The sequence below is a fragment of the Atractosteus spatula genome, chromosome 25 (genome assembly GCF_055471065.1).
Source record: "Atractosteus spatula isolate fAtrSpa1 chromosome 25, fAtrSpa1.hap1, whole genome shotgun sequence".
Taxonomy (NCBI): domain Eukaryota; kingdom Metazoa; phylum Chordata; class Actinopteri; order Semionotiformes; family Lepisosteidae; genus Atractosteus; species Atractosteus spatula.
Window position 1 is genome coordinate 3,176,269 of NC_142730.1, and position 25,591 is coordinate 3,201,859.

General features: G+C 36.0%; 1 protein-coding gene across 1 annotated transcript; it reads right to left on the reverse strand.

Annotated features, from left to right (window-relative positions):
* Window positions 1-12,886: 12,886 nt before the first annotated feature.
* On the reverse strand, window positions 12,887-22,233 carry LOC148815084 (tapasin-related protein-like). The gene is made up of 6 exons (XM_088905818.1): window positions 22,161-22,233; window positions 18,768-19,121; window positions 17,012-17,443; window positions 15,564-15,662; window positions 14,229-14,268; window positions 12,887-12,953 (listed from the first exon to the last, which is right to left on the reverse strand). Exons 1-6 carry the CDS (start codon window positions 22,231-22,233, stop codon window positions 12,887-12,889), a joined length of 1,065 nt encoding a protein of 354 aa, XP_088761944.1.
* Between the last annotated feature and the right edge of the window lie 3,358 nt (window positions 22,234-25,591).

The following is a 25,591-nucleotide window of genomic DNA, read 5'->3' on the forward strand; positions in this document are numbered from 1 at the left end:
TTTTTTTTTATTTTTTGTTCTATGCTGCATAATTTGTTCCAGTTTGACTGAAATATTGTTTAGTTGCAGGGTCAGTAATAGACTTGACCATGTTACAGCTTGGGAATTAGACCTCAGATCCAAAACCTGGAGCTGGAGTAATACTGTAGCTGTCCTCTGGAACTGGAGCTGGGAGTGCTAACATGGTGCCTAAGGCTATATCACTCTGCAATTTACAACAGGCACACAGATGAAGCTAAGTAGGTGTGAGCCTGGCCAGTCCCTGGGTGGGAGATCTTCTGGGAAAGCTAAGGTTGCTGCCAGAAGAAATGTTAGTGGGATGAGAAGGGACCATTCATCCTGTGGTGTGTGTGGGTACCAACACTCCAGTATAGCAATATAAAAAATGCACAATCCTTCGGATTAAATGTAGAATCAAAGTCATGACTCTCCAGGGCATTTCTCGAACAAGAGTAGGGGTGATTCCCCGGTGTCCTTCCCCCTAGCCTTGATCAATCATGGCTTCCTAATAATCCTTATCTAGGAATTGGCTCCATCACTTTTTTCTTCTCCCCACTGAGAGCTGGTGTGTGGGGAGTGTACTGTTGCACCTTGGTTGCCATCACATCATCCAGGTGGGGCTGGACACAGGTGGTGGTGGTGGAGGGGAGTCCCCATTACCTGTAAAGCGCTTTGAGTGGAGTGTCCAGAAAAATGCTATGTAAGTTTAAGGATTATTATTAGCGATTGTGAAGGTTAAATCCTTTCACAATGACAAAGTAAGCATAAATAAAAATGATTGTTAAGCAAGAAAAGGTTCACAATAAGAAGATACTTCACTCATACTTTAAAATCATACAAGATTCTCTTATTTCTAATCAAAATTGAAATCAATACCAAGGGATGAAATTTGCATTACCAAATATAAGTAGATTATTAAACAGAGAAATGTTCTAGTGAGCATTAGTAATTGTGAAAATGAATGTCCATTGGCCATGTTTATCTTCAAATCAAATTAAAAATTCTTTAAGTGTATGATATATTCAACAGTTTATATATCTTTAACAACAAGTACAAATCAAAAGATGTGCTTCAGTATCTATTCTGAATCTATTCAGTAGTATAATAACATTATTAGCTATCATTACAGTATACTGTATGGCATGAAATACTGTACAACTAAACACCAAATTCATATTTAATGCTACTTAATTGGTATTAAGTTAGTAATAATACATGATTTTTAGTAATACTGCTATTTTTTCATGTTTTGGGCAATTTTCTAGCTTTTGCTTTTCTTAAGAAATTTCACAGCTGGTGATACACACCAGGATACACAGCATCCTAGAGAAAACGCTTGTCACAGCTTGACACAACTGTTTCATCATTTCTTTTCTGTGACAGCAGTATCGGTGGAAAGTGAAAGAGCAGCCCAAAGTTGAGGACCTACTACTGAAAGGGCAGATCAGAGAATAACAAAGGATGGAAAATAAATCACAAACCTATGCTAAAACATAACCTACCATTGAGTCAAAAACTAGAAAGCACCATCATTGTATGTTATTGAATATATATCATATATATCATATATATTTAAAGGCGAACAAGTAAAGGTTTACTCCAGGCTGAAAAGAACAGAGACACAGTGTTCGGGTGACAGAGACGAAACATTGTCTCTTTTCTTTCCAACAGGCGATAACCCTTGACCTGTTTATTTGCAATCTACTCATGCTGACACAGCTACTTACAGTACTTGAGCTTGTATAATACTGTATATTTGACTATGTGTACAAAAATAATAGGTTACACTTATGAAACAACAATATTTTTAAACTTAATTGAAATCCAAAAATCTCTTGTTGTAATATTTAATGTTAATTTTCTTGCTTTAAACTTTTAGCAATACATTTATTTACCGTTTCATGTTACATTCCCATTTCATTACATTTTGATTTTTGCTTTGCTTGAACAGTGAAGCTGGCATGTGTACATTGTACCAGGCAACAAAATAAACTGCTCAAGAAAACGAAACAGTGAAGCCTTAAAACCTGCTTTCAAATATGAGTTCTTATTTTTTTGTGTAGTCAATCCTGGAACATTTGTTTGTCAAGCAACATCACGTAATAAAAAAAAGCACAATTAACAAAATTCCTTTCTTGTATGCATTGATTTTTATGAGTCCAGAGCCAGGCAAAGTCAAAACAGCCAGTGAAGGAACAGGGTTGTCAGAGTTAAACCAGTGCAGCCATTCTAACTCTGGAGACAGTAAGCCCAGTCTTCACATACAGTCGTGTATCTAAGAGATTGTGCACCTGTCTCAATCCATCTCGCTGAGTATGCTTTGCAGACTTTGTTTTTTCCTCTGATTGTGGGTTTGGTTTGTACTGGCTCCCACCTCACCACCATTTTATTGTGTTTTTTACTTGGTGATAAGAAATAGCTATCTCTCCCTTATCTATTACAGCCTTTTAAAATACACACATTACATGCAAGACCTCAGAATATGGGTGCATTTAGTTCCTTTAGACTTTTGTTTTCCCCTCTTTTGTTTAAACTACTGTTTAGGCTGATTCACCAGTCTTCTCTCATCTTATACTGAGCAAAAGGAACAGAGTAACTTTTCTTTTCTCTTCTGAGAGTGAGCACAGCCCTCTCTTTTTCATATTGTGTGTCGACTTCTGACTGTCAGTCCCACTCAACCCTTCTTTCTTAATCCTGCTTTCCTTTCCAAGTTAAAAGTAGCCCAGGAGTTCAATGAAGAAAAGAAGAGTTAAAGAAAACCATTGCTTTGGTTTGCAATAACAAAACCAGTACTGTATGTTGCACTAAAACATTCTACTGGATAGTCAGTACCTCGTGTACAGTCAAGTACTTCTGTACTTATGGTCAATCTGAGACTCCCTGCACCTCAGTACACTTCAATGCCTCTACAGACTGAGCATGCCAAACTGTACCTTGTGGCTAACGTGATTTTGAAATTCTTCAGTAAGGCGTCTGTTTCTGATCTCACGTGCAATCTGGTGCAAATCATCCATTACCTATCTACAATGCACCTCGTATTGCTTTCTGTAGTGGAGACAAACTAGTACTGTGCCTTTCACAGTATCAACAGTATTTCACAGTATTCACAGTAGACCCCCTGTTGATAACACGTTAATTTACTTATGCTATGCATGTTACAGTACATGACATGTGAGTTCAGAAAAAAACATTTTCCTGAGACCAGCTTTGGAAGTTTCCTGCAATTATAGGTGATAATATAAATTATAAGTGATTGTAAGTGCAATTATAATTATAAGAACAGCAATACTTAACTGAGATTGTTGTGAAAAAAGTGGACATCCAAAGACAATTGCAAGTTCAGCAAGTAGCAGAATGAGCTAAACAGATGAAACCAAATCTAGATTAGCAAACCAAGGACTTTAAAATAAGATTTTAAAGCATGAGATTTAATCGCACATGAAAATGCTGAAAATAACCACAAATGTGTGAACAGCCACAAGATGCAGGCATGAATACCTTTCTGCAAACCATTTAAAAAGAAAATTCATTAACTTAATACTGTAACTAAAACTCACTTTGAACTGTGAACTTGTACTGTATCTAAAGCATTTTACTGTAAAATTGTCTATCTTAATGTCACAAAAAGAAACTTTTCACTTTAAGGGAGCAAATTCAGTTTGGTAAAAAATATTGAAAGATTTCAGTGAAGTGAACCAGCAACTTTTTAATTATAACATACTATAATGCTACTCTCTGGTGTTGTAGTAATTCTTGACGTATAATACAGTAAGTTACAGTAAAAGAGAGGAGGCCATGGGCTCCTTTTACCATGTTGATAAATATTAAACTCTTCCCAACCTCATTTTTCTGACAAAGTTTTTTTTAATGCTCTATAGTGATTTCTTAACCACTGGAAGTAACCTAAACTTCAAGATGGCCAACTTAGTTTTTTTTACATATTCACATGCGTAGGAAAGCTGCTTTCTTCTTTATGATTGTGGGTAAGCTTAAATGTTAATGGGGTGATTAAGGACTGCGTACTAATTGCACATATAATGTTTATGATTTTCCTATCAGAACTCTGAAATTATTAAATAGAACTTAGCAAAGATTAAAGGTAAGGTAAACAGTTGAGACATAGTGTAGGTCCTACATTGAATATAAATCTATTGTTTTTTGCCAGAAAAGTACCATTTGGCTGTATTACTTTTTAAAGGTCCAACCTTTCATTAGAAGAGCTCAACAGGAAGAAACTATGGTTGGCCTTCCTCAGAAAGCTATAGGATTACACAAGGATGAGCTTTATAACAGCAATTAAAGTTCCTATCTTTCATTCTATTAACAAATGTAAACATTTATTAAACCTGGAGGTCTAAGCAGCATCTGGATGGTTATCACAGTCAAGGTCACGTTTGCTTTTGAGCTGCAATAAGCTGTAATATTTGAAAAATATCAATAAGCTCAGGGCAGCAGCTGAACGTGTGCCTTACATTGTTGCTTTTCATGAACCCACTGGTTTCCGCTCTTTTCTTTTGTGAGAGATTAAGGAAGATTTTAAATAGAGGGTTCCAGGCTTAGTTCTGAAACACCATTGTATCTACAGATCATCCTTCCAGCTCTACTCTTAAAGACAGAATATCACTACTGATGTGCTGAAATTGATAGGTTAATTAGTTTATTGTGTGCTGTTAAAATAAAGAGACCTAGAAAACCTTCTAGTCCAGAGGTCCCCAATCCTGATCCTTCAGGGCAATGTGTTTGTCCATCCATTTTCTCACCACTTCTGCCAAATTCAGGGTTGTGGGGAAGTCAGTGCCTATCCTGGCTGCAAAAGACACAATGGAGGGTACACTCTTGATGGGAGACTAGAGCATCGCAGGGCACACACAGACACACAGCCACAGTCACACTAGGGCCAATTCCCCAGAATCCAATTAACATATACTGTGTGCTTTTGGACTGTGGGAGGAAATTGGAGCACACAGAGAAAACCAACTCAAACAGGGGGAGAACATACTGTACAAACTCCATGCAGATAACACCAGGTCCAGAACTGAACTCGGTGCCCCAGTGCTGTCAGGAAGCAATCCTCTTCACTACGCCACTGTGCCACCCTTCTGAAGGTTTTTTATGTGTCCTTAAAGCAGCAACTTTGTAGAATTGGGAGGAGCAGTTACACTGATCCAAATAAACCATGTGATGACATGACCCAGGTTGTTTTAAACTCAGATGAACCTACACCTGATTACCATAGACCATATCTCAGTGTTTTTGATGTAGTCATAGTATTGGTGAAGTTGAATAAGGAGTCTGTTAGTCACTTTCTAGTCACCCACTTTTAATTTAGAATCGCAAACCTCAAGAACCAGGGCCAGATAGCCTTGCTTCAAATTGACCACGTACAGGGACAAATTGGAACAAGTGGCAGTAGGGTATACTTAACAGTGACTGTGGACTGAACATTGAGAATGTCACATAGTTTATGTTTTACAAATACAATTTTAAATAGGGGACCATGGACCATGGGGCTAGATTTTGAAAGCATCCACCCAGTAGAAATTAAAACCATCATAAAGACCTGTACAAGTAATTATCTGTTATCTTCTACTTTTCATATTCCACCTCCTGACTAATTGGCCTACTACTGTTAAAAAATAGATGTTTTCAACACAGAATTAATTTACAAGGGATTATACAGTTTAATAGCTCATATACTGGCAAGGATTCAAACAAGGATATTTGATTTCAGTGGCCAGGGCAGAGTGCCAAAGATTTTATTAGTGGTTGTAAACACTTGTTGGATATGTACAATCACAAGCAAAAGAATGAATTCCCTTTATTTGAAGCAAGCTAATCTCCAATTTGTTTATTTTAGTCTTTTTTTAATCATATTTGGTATTGAAGTCTTTAGAGTTTGGGGCTGCATCATCGTGAGAGGTTGGTGTTTTTCTTGGTGGGCTAGGGAAAACAGTAGAAAGAAAACATGAAAATGTGGGGATAATGTAGGGGAAGGTTGAAGAAATCGGAATCAGTGTGACAGATTCCCCCAGGAAGTGTGGAAAGTAGCAGTCTGTAAATGATTGGTGAGTTTAGAAAGAGCTTAGTCAATTGAGTGCTGGGAGAATGTGAGAATCAAGATTAAGGGCAATTTTAGATTTTAATGTCTTTCTTGTTCTGAATAAGAGTCAGTCATAGTGAAAGTAATAGTAAATGGTTTCAGGTGAATTGATTGGGTTAAGTCTGCGAATTTCATGCACAGGTTTAAAGTACAAGTCGCCTACTGAAAAAAACTGCATCAGATAAATCACATAGTATTGGATTTTCAGATGCAACTAACTGCTGCTTGCTCTTTAAATTATATCTAAGAACGACCAGACAAAAAATAGTCAATGTTTCGGCTGCCTTCATCATTGATTTGTTGGCAGTTGTTACAGAAGATAATTGATGCTTTTTTAATATTCTGTTCACAAACAATACATTTTCAAATATGTGGTTTCCAGAGAACTGAAGTTGCTTTTCTGAGGTTAGGTGACACATAATTCTTACGCACGGTTCTATTTCTCTGACCTAGACATTCGATTTTGTGGTAATCATTCTTCTTCAGAAAGCTGCTGCTTATTATGGTGTAAAGCCTGAGAACTTTGAGATGAAAGAGTTTCTCAACTAAAATCGAATTTAAGATCTGCTTTTTCTCACAGTTGCAACATCAACCAGGCTTCCCTGAGTGATGTGTAATTCCTAGAATTTTAGTCTCACATTCCTGCGAAACGTGATAAACTGCAGATACATTTTTTTATCCAGAAATACAGTCCCTTGGTGCTTTTAAAACTGAAAACAGGAGAAACGTCTTTACCTAAACAGATGTGGGGGTATGGTTCATGTTAACCAGCCAAGTTGTTGAAGTTGATAATCTTTTAACAAAAGACTGTATGATTTTCTTGGATCAATTAACCACTAATTACCAGACAGTTTAGATGTCTCCAGTGGCTGCCTCTTTTTTGTAATCATTCTTATGTTTTCCAGCACAATAGTACAACGAAAATGTTCAATTTCACTATGTCTCTTTACTTCATTATGTCTCGTTTTGCTCTTTTTTAACAACATAATCATAAGCTTTTTCCTGATATCAGCCCTGCATTTGTAATACATTTTTTTTGGCTAACACATTGCAACTGAATTCACTTTCCTGTGGTCCAAACAGAAATCTCTCTTTAAAAGTCAAACATTGTTTATGATACAAAAGATGTTTTTAGATTGAAATAAAATGTGCTTAAACGAATAGACTGCAATGCTTCACGATGAGACTTTTCACATCATGCATTTAAAATTACGAACAATTGATGTGTAAGAAATGTATAATTTAGGAATGATTATCAAAGTCCTGAGTATGTTTTAATTGCTTTCCATTTGAGTTGTCTTGTCAGAGTGAAATGCTAAGATTTTTTAATATTTTACATTTTAACAAATTAACTAATTTTCTAGTTATGTTAGTAATACACAAATCTGCATATTCCTCATGCATACACATTTAGCTTTAAAAAAATATGTTTGGACGAAAACACTTTTCAAAGTTCAAGGATGTATATTAAATGCTAATGAGGAACATACTTTATTTTTATCATCATCCTTGTGGTAAAACAGTTTAAAGTTCATCCTCCCACTGCAGTTTTCCAGAGAAGCTCGAGAACAAAGATCTCGTTACTCTCCCTGTTGCTTGTTACTAGAACCAAAGGGAACCTCCCTTCAACAAACAAAACACTTGGCAGTACCATTCACCACACTGAACTAACCCATCACCTAATGACATAAACTGAGCCATTAAGCCAGCAGTGCACAGGCAATCCCAGGTATATTACAATCAAAACAGTTTCATGCATCTCTTTAAAACGCTATGACCTGGTTGCAATACAAAATAATTCATTTTTCCCCATTAACTTGGGTGGTCATAACAAATAATTCTGCTCGTTTTTTTATCACATTCTTAAAGACAAGCACCAATCTGAGAGCAAACATACTTATCCAGCCTAAAACCTTAAAAACTGAAAACATCAGCTTCTAATCAATTAAAAAAAACTCTAACTGACTAATTACAGTATCTCATTCAAACATCTGTAACATTTATCAAAACTATAATTTATCAAAGGTTAAAGTAGCAATTCAATATAAAAATACTTTTTTGACTCCATGTTGAAAATATTTAATAAAATTTACAGGGGAAACTTAATGAGTATAGGAATGTTTGGGGCCCATTAGAGACATACAGTACTTGAATGGCACTGGGTGTTAAGAATATTAGTAGGACGTTTTTTTTAACGGGGGGGGGGGGGGGGGGTAGAGGTGGGTTAAAAAAAAAACAAAAAAAAATCTGTAACATGTAACATGTTTCCTGGTCTTAGCTTTCAGTTTTTCTGCTATTCGAAAATATTAAATTCACTCAAGATATTCTGGAAATTAGCTGGATAAATGATTCAGAAAGAGATTAAATCCTTCCAAGAATGTGTCCTTTGTTACAGCTGCTCTAAATTCTTCCAAATTAGCAGTAACCAGCCTCAGGGTTTCTTTCCAGCTGAGCTCTGAATTGGATACAAATTTGCTTAGTTAGAATAAGTTAATCGGAAGCATAGGTATCTGTTCACTGACCCTTTAAAGCAGGCCTATAGGGCCATCAGAGCTGTGGCAGTCCAGGATCTGGACTGGTCACTGAATTAAGAATTGTCACCAGCTCAGCAAATTTTTTTTTTTTACTTGTAAATGTAACCACAAGTCACAAAACATATGTTGAAAATACAGATGCTAATCTTAACATATAGATACTAAATTAATTACAATTAATTAACTTAGTCTGGAGCACAGAATTTGAGATAAATATTTACTGAACCCAAAAATAAATCACTTATAAATAACTCTTTGACCTTATGTGACACTGTTTTCAAAGTTCTAGAAAGGCTTTTGGAACATTTTATTCTCTCTGTTTTGGAGAGAATTTGGAGATTTTACATTCAAAGGTTATAGGGTGTCATTTATGGGATTTAATGCCTACCATCCAATTTTGCAGGTAGTATGTGACTGGCAATTATTACTTGTCAGTTATTACCTAACCACTATTTGGTCTTGGATATTAGGTCTGATCATATATTGTGTGCTGTCCAATGAGCCTTGTTTCTTCCTGTATCTATATGCACTTTAAAAGCCCTGGCAACCAGATCATCTCTGAACTCAACATTTCTTCTCAATCATCATTATCACTGTGCAGTACATAGTATATACATAACTATAGCATACAGTATATACACACATATACAGTACTGTGTGTTAAATGTATGTACTATATGCCCTAGTACAATAATATGATCTCCCCTGATTTTAAACAAAATTTAACAGTCATTGGTATAAACCATTATATCTTCACACCTGAAGAAGGCTCCATGGCCGAAACGTTGTGTTTTCTTTCTTCTTTTTTTTCAGCATGGAATAAACCTATTACTTGTTACTTTGCAGCCTATGCATGCTGACGCAGCTACCCACCTGAACTACTAAATCATTATATACATAGAAGATACGTCTGACAGTGTTTTGTTTTGCAAATGTATGACTCAACTTTGTGTATTACATAGACTGTTGTTTTAACACTGTTGGCCTTTCAACACTGGGAATTTCTACAACAGCGTCTTACGTCCTATTCTCAGTCATCCCAACTACTGTGTAGCTTGCAATGCAAAAATGCCTGTATAATGCAGAAGTGATTCCTTGATTGCTTAACCTGTCAAGGTGAGTGTCTTGCCTTATAGTCCAGACATCATCACCTCGAGTTTTGAGAATATTATTAACCCTGTGCAATTGCAAGCAGTGGTGCTTAATCTTGTGTGCTACCATCAGCGTATTACCAGTTTGCTGCTCAACAGTTACCACTGTGACTTGTCTGGTGTTAGTGAGGCCAAACTGTTGCAAACTAGAGCAGCACAGATCTTCAAGATAGTGCAAGATCTGCTGTGGGCACCATTGGTTTCACAGTATGTTTATGTAGCAGACATGAGATACATTTCAGAGGACAACATTGCATAGTCCCTATACTGTATACCTATACCCTATATCTCCGTTGTGCTGTTTGAAAACTGGATAATACGTTGGTAAACAATTTGCAATATCAAATTGTCTGCTTCTTCCATGGGTATCTAAAATCCCAACCTTGAAGGCCAATTATTCTATCTTGGTTCCAGCCTGAGGTTCTAATTATTTACTTCATTGTTTATTAAGTTGTTCATTAGTTATTGTCTCTCTTTGGAATACATAGAGAAGTACAGTATGTACGACTGTGAAAAACCTATTAACCTTAACCTATTTGGCATTTTTCTGCTGTAATCATTCAATATATTCCCTTGTCTACTCAGACACACAATTCATGTGATTCCGTGACCCTCTACTGAAATATTAGCAATGATCTTTTAGTTCAACCACTGAATCTGGAAGATGATATTTATTGTAGAAAAAACTGTCCTTTTAGCTTAATGCTTATCCAGAGAAGGCAAAAAATACGATAATGAGAAACAACTGATACAGAGGTAACTAGAATAGATTGGTATAATATGTAAGAGATATGATATGATGGATATCTACCTCAGTGTAAGATACAGTAAATATTGTAATTGATGTGAATTATCAGTCAGACGTCTGTTCTTCTAATGCAAACTGAATTGCATTAATAACAGTGATGTTATAACAGTTCAAGCTGAGGCTTTGTGCAAATAGTTGAGGTTCATAACATGACTAGATTCTAACTCAGGGAAATTTAAGCAGGGACATTATATGGAATAGAAGGAGTAGTAGATTACAGTTTTTAGAAGAAATAGTTTAGGTAATTAAAAAAAAGTTGTAGTTGTAGTAACTTCATATTAAAAAAATAATACTGCTCTATTATTGTTTTTCTAGATATTTTATTGCTTTTTTTATTTGATACAAAGTATCCTATTGAAATGCAGAAATCCATCACACATATGTGAGAAGAACATTAGCATGAGAGCGAAAGAGTAAAATGAGTATAAACAGGAACAGAGACAGTTTAGTTTACAGCTAGTTTAAAAGTACTTGAGAAATTCTACTTTAAAGGAAATTATACAAGAGTTAAAAGCAGTCTGACAGTTGCCGGGAACTCAATTGCATCAAACAATTACTCACTCAATGTCTTCCACAAGATCTGTCTTCAGGAGTAAAATTATTATGTACTATTTCATTTCTAACTGCTTTTATTATTTCTGAAGCTTTTCCTTAGAGTTTAACATTGTTCTGAATATACTATGTATAAAACAATATTCCTGTACACCAGCACTAAAGATATGTGCAGAGTTAATTAGATTGCTGCTGTACATACTCGGGGTGTTCCAAAATAATGGCAAGCAGGATTTTAATTTTTCTAGTTTTCTTTCCATGTCCAGAGTTGACACACAATGAAAAATAGTGTGTTAAAGTAAAAGGAGTATGGTTACACATTTTGTATTTACAGTACATACTGTATGCACATACTATATACTGTATAAACTGTAATTACATTGATGTGTAATGAATAAAACACACTAAATGGATTCAGTTAACCACATGTCCTCAGAACATTAACTAGACGGCATTTTCTTTTCGCAAAATTCAAGCCAAGAAAATTTTGTCAAGACAGCATGTCTACTGTAGCTGACATTTCATTACAGTGATATTGTGTGCTCGTAAATCCTAGCGAAGAGACGTTTGCTGGAACACTGAGAATTGGTGCTGTCAAAAGCAATAAGGACAATGACAGCAAATGCACAGGAAAACATTGGTACATGTGCTACTGGAAATTTCAGATTCAAAATAAAGGTTTTGATGGTAGATAATACCCTAGCATTTTAAAAAGAGACATATCAAATCAATCAATTGAATCAAATCGAATCAATTGATTTTAAAAAGTAGAAAAAGTTTAAAAGTCTGACAGTTTTGGTTCAGAGCTCATGTGATACTATTTTTTAAGATTTCAAATATGTACTGTAGAACAGAAAACTACAATAAAAGAGTAGTCAAATTCAACTAACTATAAGTAGAGAAAGATGATGCACCTTTGTAAGTTGCACTGTTCCACATGAAAAAAGAAACATAACACAATCATTATACATAGCCATCTACAGTACCTCCTAGTAACACAGAAGAAAGTAAGTCTTCAACCAGAAGTCAATAATTGAATGATATGTATTTAAAAAAAGAAAATCCAGTAGCATTACATACTGTATCTTCACACACATACAGTATGTCATGAGTTACTTCCTTGAAGACCTAAGGAGAAAAAAATTGCAATTAGAAAAAGTTTGGAAGGCGCATTTTCAATTGGTCTGCATTTAGGATTGATTTGAAAGGCAGGTAAATTCAAGACATTCAAAGAAACGTACTTGTACTGTATGTTATCATTTCAATTGGAGTTTTATTATTATTGGGTTATAAGGTCCAACACAAGCTTGACAAAAAACAGACAAACATTACCAACAAAAAATAAGGTACAACTTTGTAACAAATGATAAGATCATTAAGAGAGCTATATTATGTTGTTTTTTTTTCAATCAAACAGACATGAAAAATAGTTTCTCTCTAGAAAGTAAAACAGAGCAAAACCTGAGAACTAAAGGTCAGTGTTCAAAAGAAAACGAGCTCCCACATGACATGGAGAATGATAGTTTATTATTGTGTGCTAACACCAACTGTATGTATCTGTCTTTGTTATAGAGTCTATAACCAATGTTCAAGAGTGAGGGTCAATCTTATGATATACCCCACTAAGTCTTAACATGGCTAATGGTCACTTTTTCCCAGCATTCACTGCTACAGGTATTGTGCAGTACATATCCCTGTTCACCCATGCAGCCCATTATCACTCCTGCAGAAATTCTTTTGCTTAATCCTCCTTAGCAAGAGGGGTTCCCATGGCATTATTGTTATAGTCAGGCTTCTTTTTCTTATTCCTTAAACCAAGTAAATAAAAGCCAAATCAGTATTTCAGATTGCTTATGCACTAAACGCCTCTGGCAAGGGGATGTCAGAGCCCTGGAAAAATACATAAGGTCTGTCTCTAAAGGTTTTGCACAGGTGTCAATTTAAAGAAAATAACTGGTTGTTAAGTTTCTATAAAATTCCATCCAGTAGATGGGAGTGCAATACCACACTTAATGGAGTCTGCACAAGAGTACAGGGACTGTACTAGAGTAAAGAGAATCAGATATTTGAATTATGGATAAAAACATCCAGGAGGATTGGTTAGTAGGGACAAATTAAACATACATATTATTCTGCGTTTGTTCATATATATTATTCATATATATTATTTTTGAGAATTAGTCATTCTTTTTCCTTGAAAAAAAACACACATTATTTTTATGTTTTGTTTTCCAGTTCAATAAGTAATATGTTGAGGCTAAATAAACAATCGTACCAAAAAAAGTCCATTTGCTATAGTGACCTCTGCTGTCTGTTATATTTTGATAGTCATTGACTGATTAAGCTAAGAAGACTTGTGCAAATTTGAATAGCTGAAGACCTCTTCATTCCTAGTACTACTACTAATGCTCCTCAAGGGTAAAAGGCCTGCAGTTTTTACACAGACATTTCAATGAGCATTTCATTAAAGCACAGAAATAGCTCATTTGACTCCTTGTTTAAAATGATTGGCTCAGTGAAGTAATTAATAGAATGAAAACCTATCTGTAACCCCCATACTGGGGTCTCCTCATTCTTTTCAGCATGCCTGGCCTTCCGAACAGCTTAGGTCTACACTTAAAGGTCTATGTGTAAGTATTTTGAGTAAAAGAACCTGATAAAGATTGAAAACATAGCATCAGGAAGTGTTCAATTTAAACAAACAAGGAGCCCATTAACTCCCTATAGTCTGTAAGTAGATTTTGTTTTTCAATATACAGTATTTGTTTTCCGGAAAACACAGAAATGCACAACAAAAAAACTGCTATTGTGAATTTTCTTTCTGGACGAATGTTCCCTCCTTTGTACTTTTTCCTCCTCATAATAAAAAGGATTTTGACTTTTTCCTGAGCCATTCCTTTGACATTATCGATATAATTCCAACCTAAGAGAGATTCCTTCGTTCCCTCCTCATCTTTGACATCAGAGCCTTCCAAAGAAGCACTGGCAGATTTGTGTGGACTGTTTTGCAGTTTTGCAAGCCATATTATCTCATTACACACCTATTTTGTAACTGTCCATACTTCTAAGTACAAAGAACTTACCCAAAATATTGAAGACGATTCTCACAGCAGGACTTCAGGGCTGTGAAAGGAAGTACACAATGAAAGGATCAATAAAAAATGATAGTTTCAACTGTATGGTCTCCTGAATCTTTTATATACGGCTGCAGTTTTCTTTCACCATGTCAGTCTTTCTGTGAAAGAAGACGACTGGATGCAGATGAATGGCACATAAATGCACAAGTCAAATATCAAATGACTTAATTTTGACAAAATATTTGGAAGTAACTCAGTCCCCCCAACTTGGAATTTTCAGATTTTTCATGGAATTGTTTAAATATTTACTACTAAGTTTCTAATCTGTTCTTTCTTCAGTGGGCTATACTGAAACCTCTTCCAACTAATGGAGTTTCAAACACGTTTGGGTCGAGATTAAATTGTTGTTCTGTGCACTTCTGCCTACCTACAGTACATATAAATACTGGATAACACTTCTTGCTCATTCACTTGCGTGGTTTTTTCTTACATTTGTTCTCACCAAAACTCTCTGTAGCTACCGTTTTTCTTCAGCCTGCTTGAACATAACGAGATTCTTCCACTGAGTCAGAAGCCAAGAAAGCACAAAAAAAATTCAGCCGATTCAAAAGTGAAATCTAACTGAAAGTTAGACCTCTTCAAAGAAAAGTTTCGTTTGCGCATGTGACGTTTGCTCTCACCATTGCACCTTCACTTCTGTCTATATGTATTCTCCCTCTCCTCTTTTTCTTTCTTACAGTTTGAAATCTCCACCTGGTCCACTCTCTCCCTTCTCCTGTTTTATTTTATTGCCACCCATTTTATCATCGTTCTTTTGTAGCTCCAATAATATCAATGTTGTTGTTGTTGTTGTCTCTTTTCCCCGTTGCAATTTCTGGCTTTAGCAACGAATGCTTCCCAGCCATTCCTTTGATTAATGCAAAATTCTTCACTGCTCATGGAGGAGTCGTAATCACTGTGATGAATTCCCCTGTGATGAATGAGTGCTGCCCCTTTACAAATTTGAGTCATTATGGACTGTACCAACAACCCCCCACACAATAGCTCAGGTAAAGAAATGAATAATTATGCCACCAATTGAATTAAGGGAAAACTCACCGAAGGTCAGATTGTGCAAGATCAGAGTTGAAGCTAGCGAGGTCATTGGCCTTTATACCCCTATACTTAAAAAAAGCACCATGCGTAGTCAGGAGGTCTCTTTAACATGTCATCTGAAGATTGCAACTATTACACTGTGTTCCCAGTCTCCATATTGGAGCAGTCTTTTGGAAAGTCTGGGAAAAGCGTTACCTTGTTACGTTACATATTGTTGGTATAATTAAAAATCAAAATAGTCTTTACCTGCTGCAAAGAATATACAGAATAATCCACCCAGAAAACAGATTTTGAAGACATTTAAGCACCCAGTTGCTTGAAATGGCAAGTGTGCTTCGAAAAGATCTAAAAGACATAAAATAAAAAGGTTAAGTTAATGGTCTATGAGTGCTTCAAATACTTGCAGTACTTTTGAGTAAAACCGTTTAATATAAATCTTGGTCTTTGTTCAGCCTGAGGCACGATGTCGATTAGCCAAACAAATGAGTGGAAATTTAATTAAATATATTAATCAATTCCCCTTGTCTAATTTTAGTTTCACATTTTTATCTCTGAGACACCTTAATCCTTTATTTTCATATTATAATATTGAACAAAATGTATTATTTTAGTCTCCCTTTCTAAATCTTTCCTATCTCTCACTATGACCATGTTTGTACTTTGCCGTGCTTCTTTTTAAAGTGGATCCTATTAAATAATCATTTTGTGAAGTTTTGTTTCTCCTTTTTTTGGCTTAATTGGGCTATTAAAACAATATGACTCAAGCTTTCTTAATATATTTACTTTTAGGATGAATCTGATCTGTGCTTCAAGCAGAATATCTTTAAACTGTTGCTATTCATTTTGTCAGTCCATATCTGTGCTATTCCTTTTTACATATCCTAATCTTTGTCTCTGTATCTTGATTATTTAAAAATATGAGATAAACACTAGCATTTACTCTATAAGTTGTGACAAAGGAAGCAATTGTTTGCCTGGTCTTCCATTTCAATTTCCTACTGATGACATACCTTATCACAGTCTATGTGAAGAAAATTAAAATCCTCCATGATTACCACTTCTAAATTTACATATACAGTGCAATATACAGTGCAATTTTATTATAAGAATGCAGTGTAATTAATACAGGCAGGACATCTGAGAACAGCATGGATTTGTTCAGACACTGCATCATCTTTCCAAGATACTGTAATTTAATTTGCTTTGAACAGAATGTCGTAGTGCCCCAAAGCCACCATAATTATAGGCAGTGGTCCCATTGTATAGTTTTATTTGTGTGGTGAGCATTACGGTAAAAGAAATTGCATTACAAGAACAAAACAAATTCTCTACCCTTTCTGTCTTGAAGAAATGTTAACACACACTAGATCTTTTCCATTTTCTCTACTGGATCATCACGTACTGTATCACAAAGAGAATTTAACCTGAAAAGCCTTAAATCACTTTTGAAAGTTTGTGTTTTCTCATACTCTTCTGTACACAACACAACAATTTCAGAAACCCCCCAAGTCTTTGAGTCTTAATAAATGTGATTATTGCAATTATTAAATACAATCACTATACATAGGACTGTATAGTGAATTACTATTCCCTTACCATGTAAGATATTCTCCCCAGAAGTCACAATGCTCCATAGAGACCACAACGATTGCACTCAGCTAGTTAAAATACTCAGCTCTTGTAAGTTCACTCACCCCACTTAAACTCTGCTGTGAGAGGGGCTTCCAGTGAGACATGGTGTATGGTACACAAGTATGTACCTCCAGTCAAATTAGGATGAGCTATTTGAAGGTGACTGATTACGTAGTCCTCCTTGCTGCTGTTTTCAAACAGATGAAGTGTCTGCACTGCAGTACTGTGCTCCTTGTCAATACCATTTTCAAAGAAGGTGCTGTGATCTGCACTGAGTGTAACTCCCATATGTTTTTTAAGAGAGGCAGTGTGAACAGGGCTATTCTCACTGCTGCCTAGAATCTCATTAACTCCTCCATGGAGATCCCGGCTTCTACTCCATCTCACAATTATATGTGAAGGGTGGAATCCCTTTGTCTGACACACCAGACTCCATTTTTCTGTGGCTGGATTAGAGGGCATTTGTAGGAACAGCTTAGGGGCAGATGGTGGAGCTGTCAAAACAATACATTTGTTAGTTTATACTTTAAGGAGTTTACCTTGTAATTATTAGATATATATAGATTTCTTACATTTCATTGGTTTGGTCAAATCATAATTAATCCAATGTGGCAATAACATTGAATAGGAGACCATATTGAAAGTTTAATTGACATACCTTACCTGGCTGAGGAAATGGTATCCTGGCATTAGTAATTACTGTAACGTTCTCTAAGTACAAAACTGACTGGGTGTCTAACTTCATGAGGAATGAGCTAGGGAGCCACTGAAAGAGTGAAGATGAGTTGGAGGGAGGGGTGCAAAAAAGATGTGCAAAGGAGGAGAGATATTTATATGTTGAAGAGTGAAACTGGGCAAAATTAAAATTTAAACTCCTCCTGAACTTCTGTTTAAAAACTCTGTGTATTGAAATACATACAGTAGTCAGCTGTAATTTTATGCTGGTATTGGTTAAAAAACATGATTTGCTTTTACAAAACTGAGGTGCCACTTTAAATTAGACTGGAAGACAAAAGGCATGTACAGATTTGAAATCAAATATATAATAGCTACAGGCTTGAACTAAAACTGAAATTTAAAGATTATACAAAACTAGAGATAATTAAAGCTTTTTGTTATATCAGTTAAAAGAGACAGAGAAGTACCGCATTAAGGTATGATTATCTTTTATTCTTTTTCTTACATGACAAATCTGAAGAAGTGAATAATGTACTAATCTTGCAGTGACATCTAAAAGAGTTTCATAGCAGAGTGTTCCCCTAGGTCCTATTGATAGCTCTTATATTAAGTAATGTATTTTGTGTCAGAGTTTAAAATTGTACGAAACTTTATCATGGTGAAACACACCTGGGAAATTGATCAAATCAGGCAGCACTATAGAGAAGTGGGTAGGTTTCTAGACTTTAGTAAGTTATGGGTTTAAATCTCAGGTGGAGTACAGCTCTTGTACCCTTGAGCAAACTGCACTGGGTTTCTCAAGTTAAATGGGTGTAAATGTGCATTGCTTTGAAAAAAAGAATGACTTGCATATGTTAGTAATAACTAAATTTCTTTTTAAATTAAAAGCACTTAAGATGTGATAGACATGCCAGTGTCTAATTGGGTTGGATACATTGTAAAACGTGATTAAAATAATAATAAAAAGGCACTTAAGAGAATTTCTAAAAACATATTTAGCTACCATGCTGTTCAAAAAGGAGGGGTCTTAAATGTAAAAAAGTGAGCATTTAAATCCCATAAGGTAGTCCAAACATCAGCAATAACTGTTTAAGACATTAATGCAGTAAAATATCTGTTTGTAGTAGTGGGGTTACTTACAATGGATGTGTAGCTCTGTACCTGCTCCTGTGCCTTTACCTCTTTGCCACACATTCACAGTGCAGTAGTACACCCCAGCATCCTCCAGAGTAAGATTCGTGATGACAAGGGAGGCTTCTCGCTGAGTAAGTGAGGGCTCTGGCTGAGCAAGCGCATGGCGTGTTCTCAGGGCTACTTGTATGCTCTCATTGAAGCTCTGCCCATGTTTGGCTTTATACCACTGAACCGCACACTTTGTCGAAGGGTCTGCTTTTCCATCTGGGTCTTCAAAACTGCAGGGCAGGATGACTGTTCCTCCTCGATTTTCCTTTATTTCCTGCGGGGATTGCCAGACCATCAGAGCTTGTCCGTGTCCTAACTCATTAGAAGAAAAATACATGAAAAGAAAATATTTCAAGGTGTTTAATTGCCCAAAACTGTATTGGTTATAGTGTACCAGTGGCAGTCAATAGAAGTAGACATCATCAGAAATCTAGGCTTGCTCACAGAAGCTTATTAACGCCATGAAGAAAACAAAATGACCTTGTTTTTATGAGATAGTATTCTGCAGCAAGAAGCTATAACACAGCTTTCCAAACGTATGTTATGTACTGTATATGTTATTGCATATACAGTATAATGCAATTTTATATAACTTATATTCATTTGTAGGTTTCTGCTTCGCACCACTCTGCCTCTGCCCTGCTCCCGCCTCCTCCACTCTCTCAGCTTTTGTTCTCCTATGCTATATAAACTTTGCTGTCTGCCCTATTTCTCACACCCGAAGAAGGCTCCACAGCCGAAACATTGTGTTTCCTTTCTTCTCTTTTCAGCGTGGAACAAACCTATTACTTGTTCCTTTGCAGCCTATGCATGTTGACGCTTACATACAGTAAGTAAGGTTAATATACTTTTCTCGTATAAACACAATAGTATCTTGTATAAATTTGATTTTATTTTTCTCCATGGCACTAATTAGCTTCTGTAGTTCACCGAAATGATAAGTATTTATGCTCCATAGTAACACAACAGAGAATTTAAAACAATAGAATTTTAAAAATGAGAAAATAAGTGCCTGTGTTTTAAACATCAACATCAACTATACATTGTTGAAAATATGTTTTTTTAAACATCTGTGAGAGGCCTTGTTGAAATATACATGTGGTCAATATTTGCTTTTTAATCCGATCTGCTGCAAAAACCTTTCCAAGGTTTGGCTCCCACACCCGTTGCTGTCTTGGTCCCGGGCTCTGAAGCCCTCTGGTCTCCCTATCTGTTGTATGTTCCCCTGTTCCATCAGGGTTTATTTTTTGTTGTGCGGATTTTTTTACGTGTTCGGTCTGTTATTTTGTCTTGCTCCTCTGGAGCCCAGACCGCCCCCCCCCCCCCCTTCTCTACTCAATAAAGGTTTTTCACCCCGGAGGAGAGAGTAGCTCTCAGCCGTGGACTCCCAGAGGTTTCCTTTCAGTTAAATGAGGTTTTTCCTCCCCCCAGTACTGTGCAGCTCTTTTTTGGGCATCAGGAGCTGCCCTTGAAGGGGGGGTACTGTCATGCCCTGTACACCTAGAGGGTGCTCTACTTCAGTCCTGTTCCTAGTTCCCTGTGATTATTCATGTCTTTCTGGTGTGTCTTGTTATGTAGCCTATTTAGTTCCTGTGTCTGCTCTGCTCCTGGCTTTGCATTGAGTGTATGGATGTCGTGAGATCCGCCTAGTACCAGGTCACCCCACATCCGTGGCCTGAGGGCATAGGTTTCTATACCACCTGAGCCTGGGCTAACCTCCGTGTTACCGCTACACATAGGGTCTCTACTGCTCACCTAGTCATTCCACAGCATTCCCTTTCCTAAATCCGCGACACTAAACATTTCATATATATCCGTCCATTTTCTAAACCATCCTATTCAGCGTCATGAAAGAACCAAGCCTTTTCATATATAAAAAGGCAAGCAGTTTTATATATACAGTATACTGTAAACATAAATATTTAAACTACAAATAAACATATATATATAAATGAATATACAACATATTTTATTCGTAAATATTAGTTTTTTTGTACTACGGTTTTTCATTCCCAGGCTGTTGATTTGTTGATGACAAATATACAAATACAAACAATATTTTAGCTAAATTAGTTTGAACAACTAAACAGGCTACTTTTTGGCAGTTTTAAAAGAGGAAAGCAATTAACTCCGAACAAGTGATTGCTCATGCAAGAAATGCTTTTTAATGCATCTCCAATTTTGCTGTCAACATTCTTTATCTATTTTACCTAGATATGTTAGTAGCGTACATTTATAATGGCAATTTAAGCTCAGAAGAAAAATACTAACAACAAAGCCTACACAATATAATTATTTTTCATCACTGAGTTTCAAATGTTTCCAGACTGACTGCTGAACAATTTCATTCCGTTGGACATTACAGTTACTACACTAGAATGAACTGTTGTAATACAAACAAGCAAAAAAGAAGCATGGTAGTTGTGCAATTAGTGACAGCTACAAAGAAAAAAATTCCAAAATCTAAATACAATTTGTAATAGTGTCTGTTTTCTGCTTTCTTTCTGCTGTGCAATCCAAGTTTTAGAGATCAGTCATTATTTTTTGTGCTTCATTTTATGATTTTGTCAAAACTGCATGTCAGACAAGATCTAAATAAGAACTCAGAAACTAGTTCTCAGAGGACATAATCCTGCAGGTTATAGAGGTAATTTCAATTAGCACATGCATTCCCAATGGTTAGTGTAATTAAGTAATTAAGAGCACAGGTGAAACCAAATCTCCTGCATTCTTTGAGGGCAGAATGCTCTTGCTTTTCCAGCTTTACAGTTGTTTAAAGCTGCTTTGAGGTCTTTTGGATTTATTTTTAGAAGGGTACTTCTTCAGTATGTAAAAGCTAAGAACAATGGTTCTTGATTACATAAACAATTTTATTTAAATTTATCATATTTTAAATTATTTATTGTGTGACTAATTGTGCTCTGTTTCTCTGTTTAAGAGAGAACCCTGTACAAAGAGCATAATTTCATTTCAAAAGAAATTTCAGAAGAATTGCTCTTGAGAATTCTTATTGGTTTTCAATTGTTAATTCACTTGACTTTAATAACAAAATTAAAGTGAATTCCTGATGACGTATGAACAAGTTAATAGTAATTGTTGAGTTCAATTTCTATCTCTAATGTAACTTCATCTTCCAACGCTACACAAAGGACAGCAATTTCAGATATTACTAGCATTATTAATTTCTCATTTCTTAAAAAAATAAATCTTACAGAAGCACACACAGATGTTACATGCACTAAATAACCTTAACATGAATCTCTTTGCACCTTTTCTCAGTTTAATAATATCACACAAAGATTAAAACAAACAATAGTCATAGTATGGAGTGGTCCAGTATAGAGTACTCACCTGGACTTAATGTCATTAAAAAAATCACTATATGGAGGAAGGTGTAGTACTGGGAAACACGCACTTGTCCCATGCTATGCCTCACGTAGAACTGCAATGAAACAGAATGCATTGTCTGTGTGGACATTGATCTGCTTTCTTGTCTTTGCGAAACGATTCACATATGTTTGCACGCAGTAAATCTATGTGCCGCTTTCTGGTTGCATGATTGCATAACTTATGCCATTTTTGCTGTGAAAAAAATTAACATACGCCTTCCTATGGAAGGTCATTGTTGACAACCTTTTATTCGCTTCTGGGTTCTGCGGCTTCTTGGGTCTGCAGCCGGCATCACTCTCTTGTGCTCTATTGTCTGTATTGCTCACACATTTACTGTACTTAGGTTTTGCTATGCAGTATGAAATAGTATGTGCTACTGTAGGTACAGTATTCCTGTCGGCATAATTAGCATGTTCAGTACCTACAGTATGTCTGCTGTGTCTAACAACTTTCTGGGTGTACCCTTCTTATAGAGGATCGAATCTGCATTATAATGTACAGTATAAGTGCAATCTCTATGTCGGTGTCTTTTTACTAGGTGCTTTAAAAACCTATGGGGAAACCATCACAGGTTATTTGAATGTCTTCCATCACTATCATAATGTTGTAATGGTATTCATAATCCTTTATTAACATTTCTGAAAGTCAGCTTTCATGAAAATCCTAACCCTAAACTTAATCCTAACTCCAACCTTAAAAAATTCTCCCAAACCGAACACATTGTCTGCTATGACAAATGTGATGCAATAACATTAGACAGAGGCAGCCTAATTGTATAGCAATATATGCATAAACAGGTCTTATTGCTATTATATCATCACAGATGTGGCTGTATAAGACCACATCTAAGTAACTGGACTAAGTAAATGGTGACTGGACACATTGTGCCCTTTGTCAGTGTTTTTATCTGGAGATAACAAGGAACTGCTGTATTAAATGTGGATGGAGCACTAATCTATGCTGCGCCAGTTACTGGCAAATAACTTCTGTTTTCCGGTTAAGAACAGAATAATTAATCTAATTTTTCTGTAACACTAAACACCATAAAGCTATTAATGTGAAGTTAAAGTTAAACTAAAATTACCATTTCATGTTATTCTTTGATTTTTAAGTCAATCAATTTCACTGGCTTAGAATCATAACCTTTATACTTAAGTAGGAAATTGCAGGTACAGTATGATTGGTGAACATCTCATTGTCCGCAGTTGTCCTGATTTACAGCAAGCACATGTGAATTGTGCACTGATAAATCCAGGCCACTGGTGAAAGGAACCAGGTTCACAGCAATGGTGCGGCCATGCCCAGTGCATCTTGGGTACTAATTTGAGACATTCAGGAATTCTATTTCCATGTGAATGCAGCTGTCTGTATAGAGTTCCTTCATGAGATTCACTTTTGTGTGGTTATCTGATATTTTTAAGCAGCAACCAAAAAGCATTTCTGATCAACAGAATCAAAACCATAGTCAAAAACAGTCTTGTGATCTACAGTATGAGGGTGTATTGATGTAAATAATGGGAAAGCCTGAGAAGTTTTGAAAAAGAAAGAGAACTTTAAGTATGTCTAGGATGGAAACTGTTGTAAAAGAGATAATTTGCAAATACACAGATGTTTATAGTCCCAGGTATTTGAAAGATGTTCAGGAGTCAAAAAAGGAGTCATGTCAATTTGTAGGGAGAGTTGTATACTGTAGGAGCAGAAAAGGAGCAGGTTCTGTTCAACCTGCATAGCAACTAGGATAGTTTGGTTGGTATCCAGGGCAACACCACTAACCCGACTATAGAAAAGATTGTTGAAATAAAATGTACAGTATTTCGGATGCTGTTTTTATCAGTATATGAATTGCGAAATCCTGCACTGTACATTTGCTGAATGTGTGTGTGAGAGAGCTTTTAGATATCTGTCCTCGGAATTAAATATTCTGCAACCTAATGCTGAAACCTATCAAACATGACTTGCATAAGAGCATGCTTCATTTCCTTTATGTAAAAAATGAAGATCCTGGGCAAGCTGTGTCATTAGGCTCTCAAGAAAAACAGAGATGTGAATAGTTAAGCAGTTCTGGGTAGACATAATTGGGCATTCTGGGATGCCAGGCTTTGGATGTTTGGATGCAGGTAGACTCCAGATGCCTGTGTAATAAGTAATAAGGTGGTAGGCCTCAGATACCTGCTCTGGAGAGAAGGACATGTCTGTGCCATTCATCTTTTGAAACTCTGAAAGCTCCACAATGCCTGACAGTAGAATTAGTGCTGACAGGAGAAAAGCCATGTCATTCACTGATGTCATTGCAACCTTTAATTACCTATAATTCATTGTTCTCTGAAAAGAGGACCCTGACTTACTAAGCCCGTACTTGTTGACCCATGTTAGCTGGAGATTTCCTGGTTACAGCTGGCAAAGTGACATCAACCAGAAATGACACCGGGCTCAGTCTCCAAACTGAAGAAGTCCTTTCAGTGACAGAACTACTGTAAACCACTTAGAACAAGGTCAGAGGTTATGTGCGTAACTGTTCTCTTTTTTACTAATGTTCTAAAACTCTTCCAAGGATTAAACAAAGCCTTTCTTAATTTGTTCTAACATCTTTAATATGTTGAAAACGGAAATTTCCGGAAGCAGTTTCTGAATGTGGTTTTGTGTTTTAAAAGTGACGACGGTGAGAACTTATCATAAGTGCATGCACCACAAATTAGGTTGCGTATATATTGTGCAAGACAAATGACCTAAATAAATGAGTCCTTGCAGTATCTGACTTATATCACGTACTCTTATAGTTACTTGATTAATTTTAGGCGCGTTTAGTACTATAGTTTGCAACCTAGTTGTCATTACTTCGTAGAAATGAGACATTAGGCAGTTTTTTATAGTCAGATTTTCCTTATAATTGAGCATTTACAATTTTTAACATTGTTTTGGGCTGTATTCCAAAAACATTTAATACGGCTACTGCTTTTTTCCTACCCACAAAATAATAATAGTATCAACCACATCTTTCTTGGTGCTAAGATTTAATAAAGTATGTCTGAATGTTTTGTTTTGAATTTGTACAATTGCAAGTTTAAAAAAAAACAAATAGGATTTGGGAATTTTTAAAGAACTACTTTCAATTTCATTGTGACATTTGTTACTACAAATATCCATACTTCACAACCACAAAAAAATAAATCCCTTTCTCAAATAGAGACATTGATCCAGGAATCCAGTATATACAGTATATGGTAGATGTTCACAGGATGTTCATATCCTTTTATCTTATCTGGTAATTTCCCCTTTTTCAGTCTTCTTTCTGAGACTCCTTGTTGCAAATCAGTTTGCAAAAGAGTTCTTTTGTGAAATTTTCCTTTTTGGCTCAGATTCTCTTCCAGTTTTGTCCTTTCCCTATTGGTGAC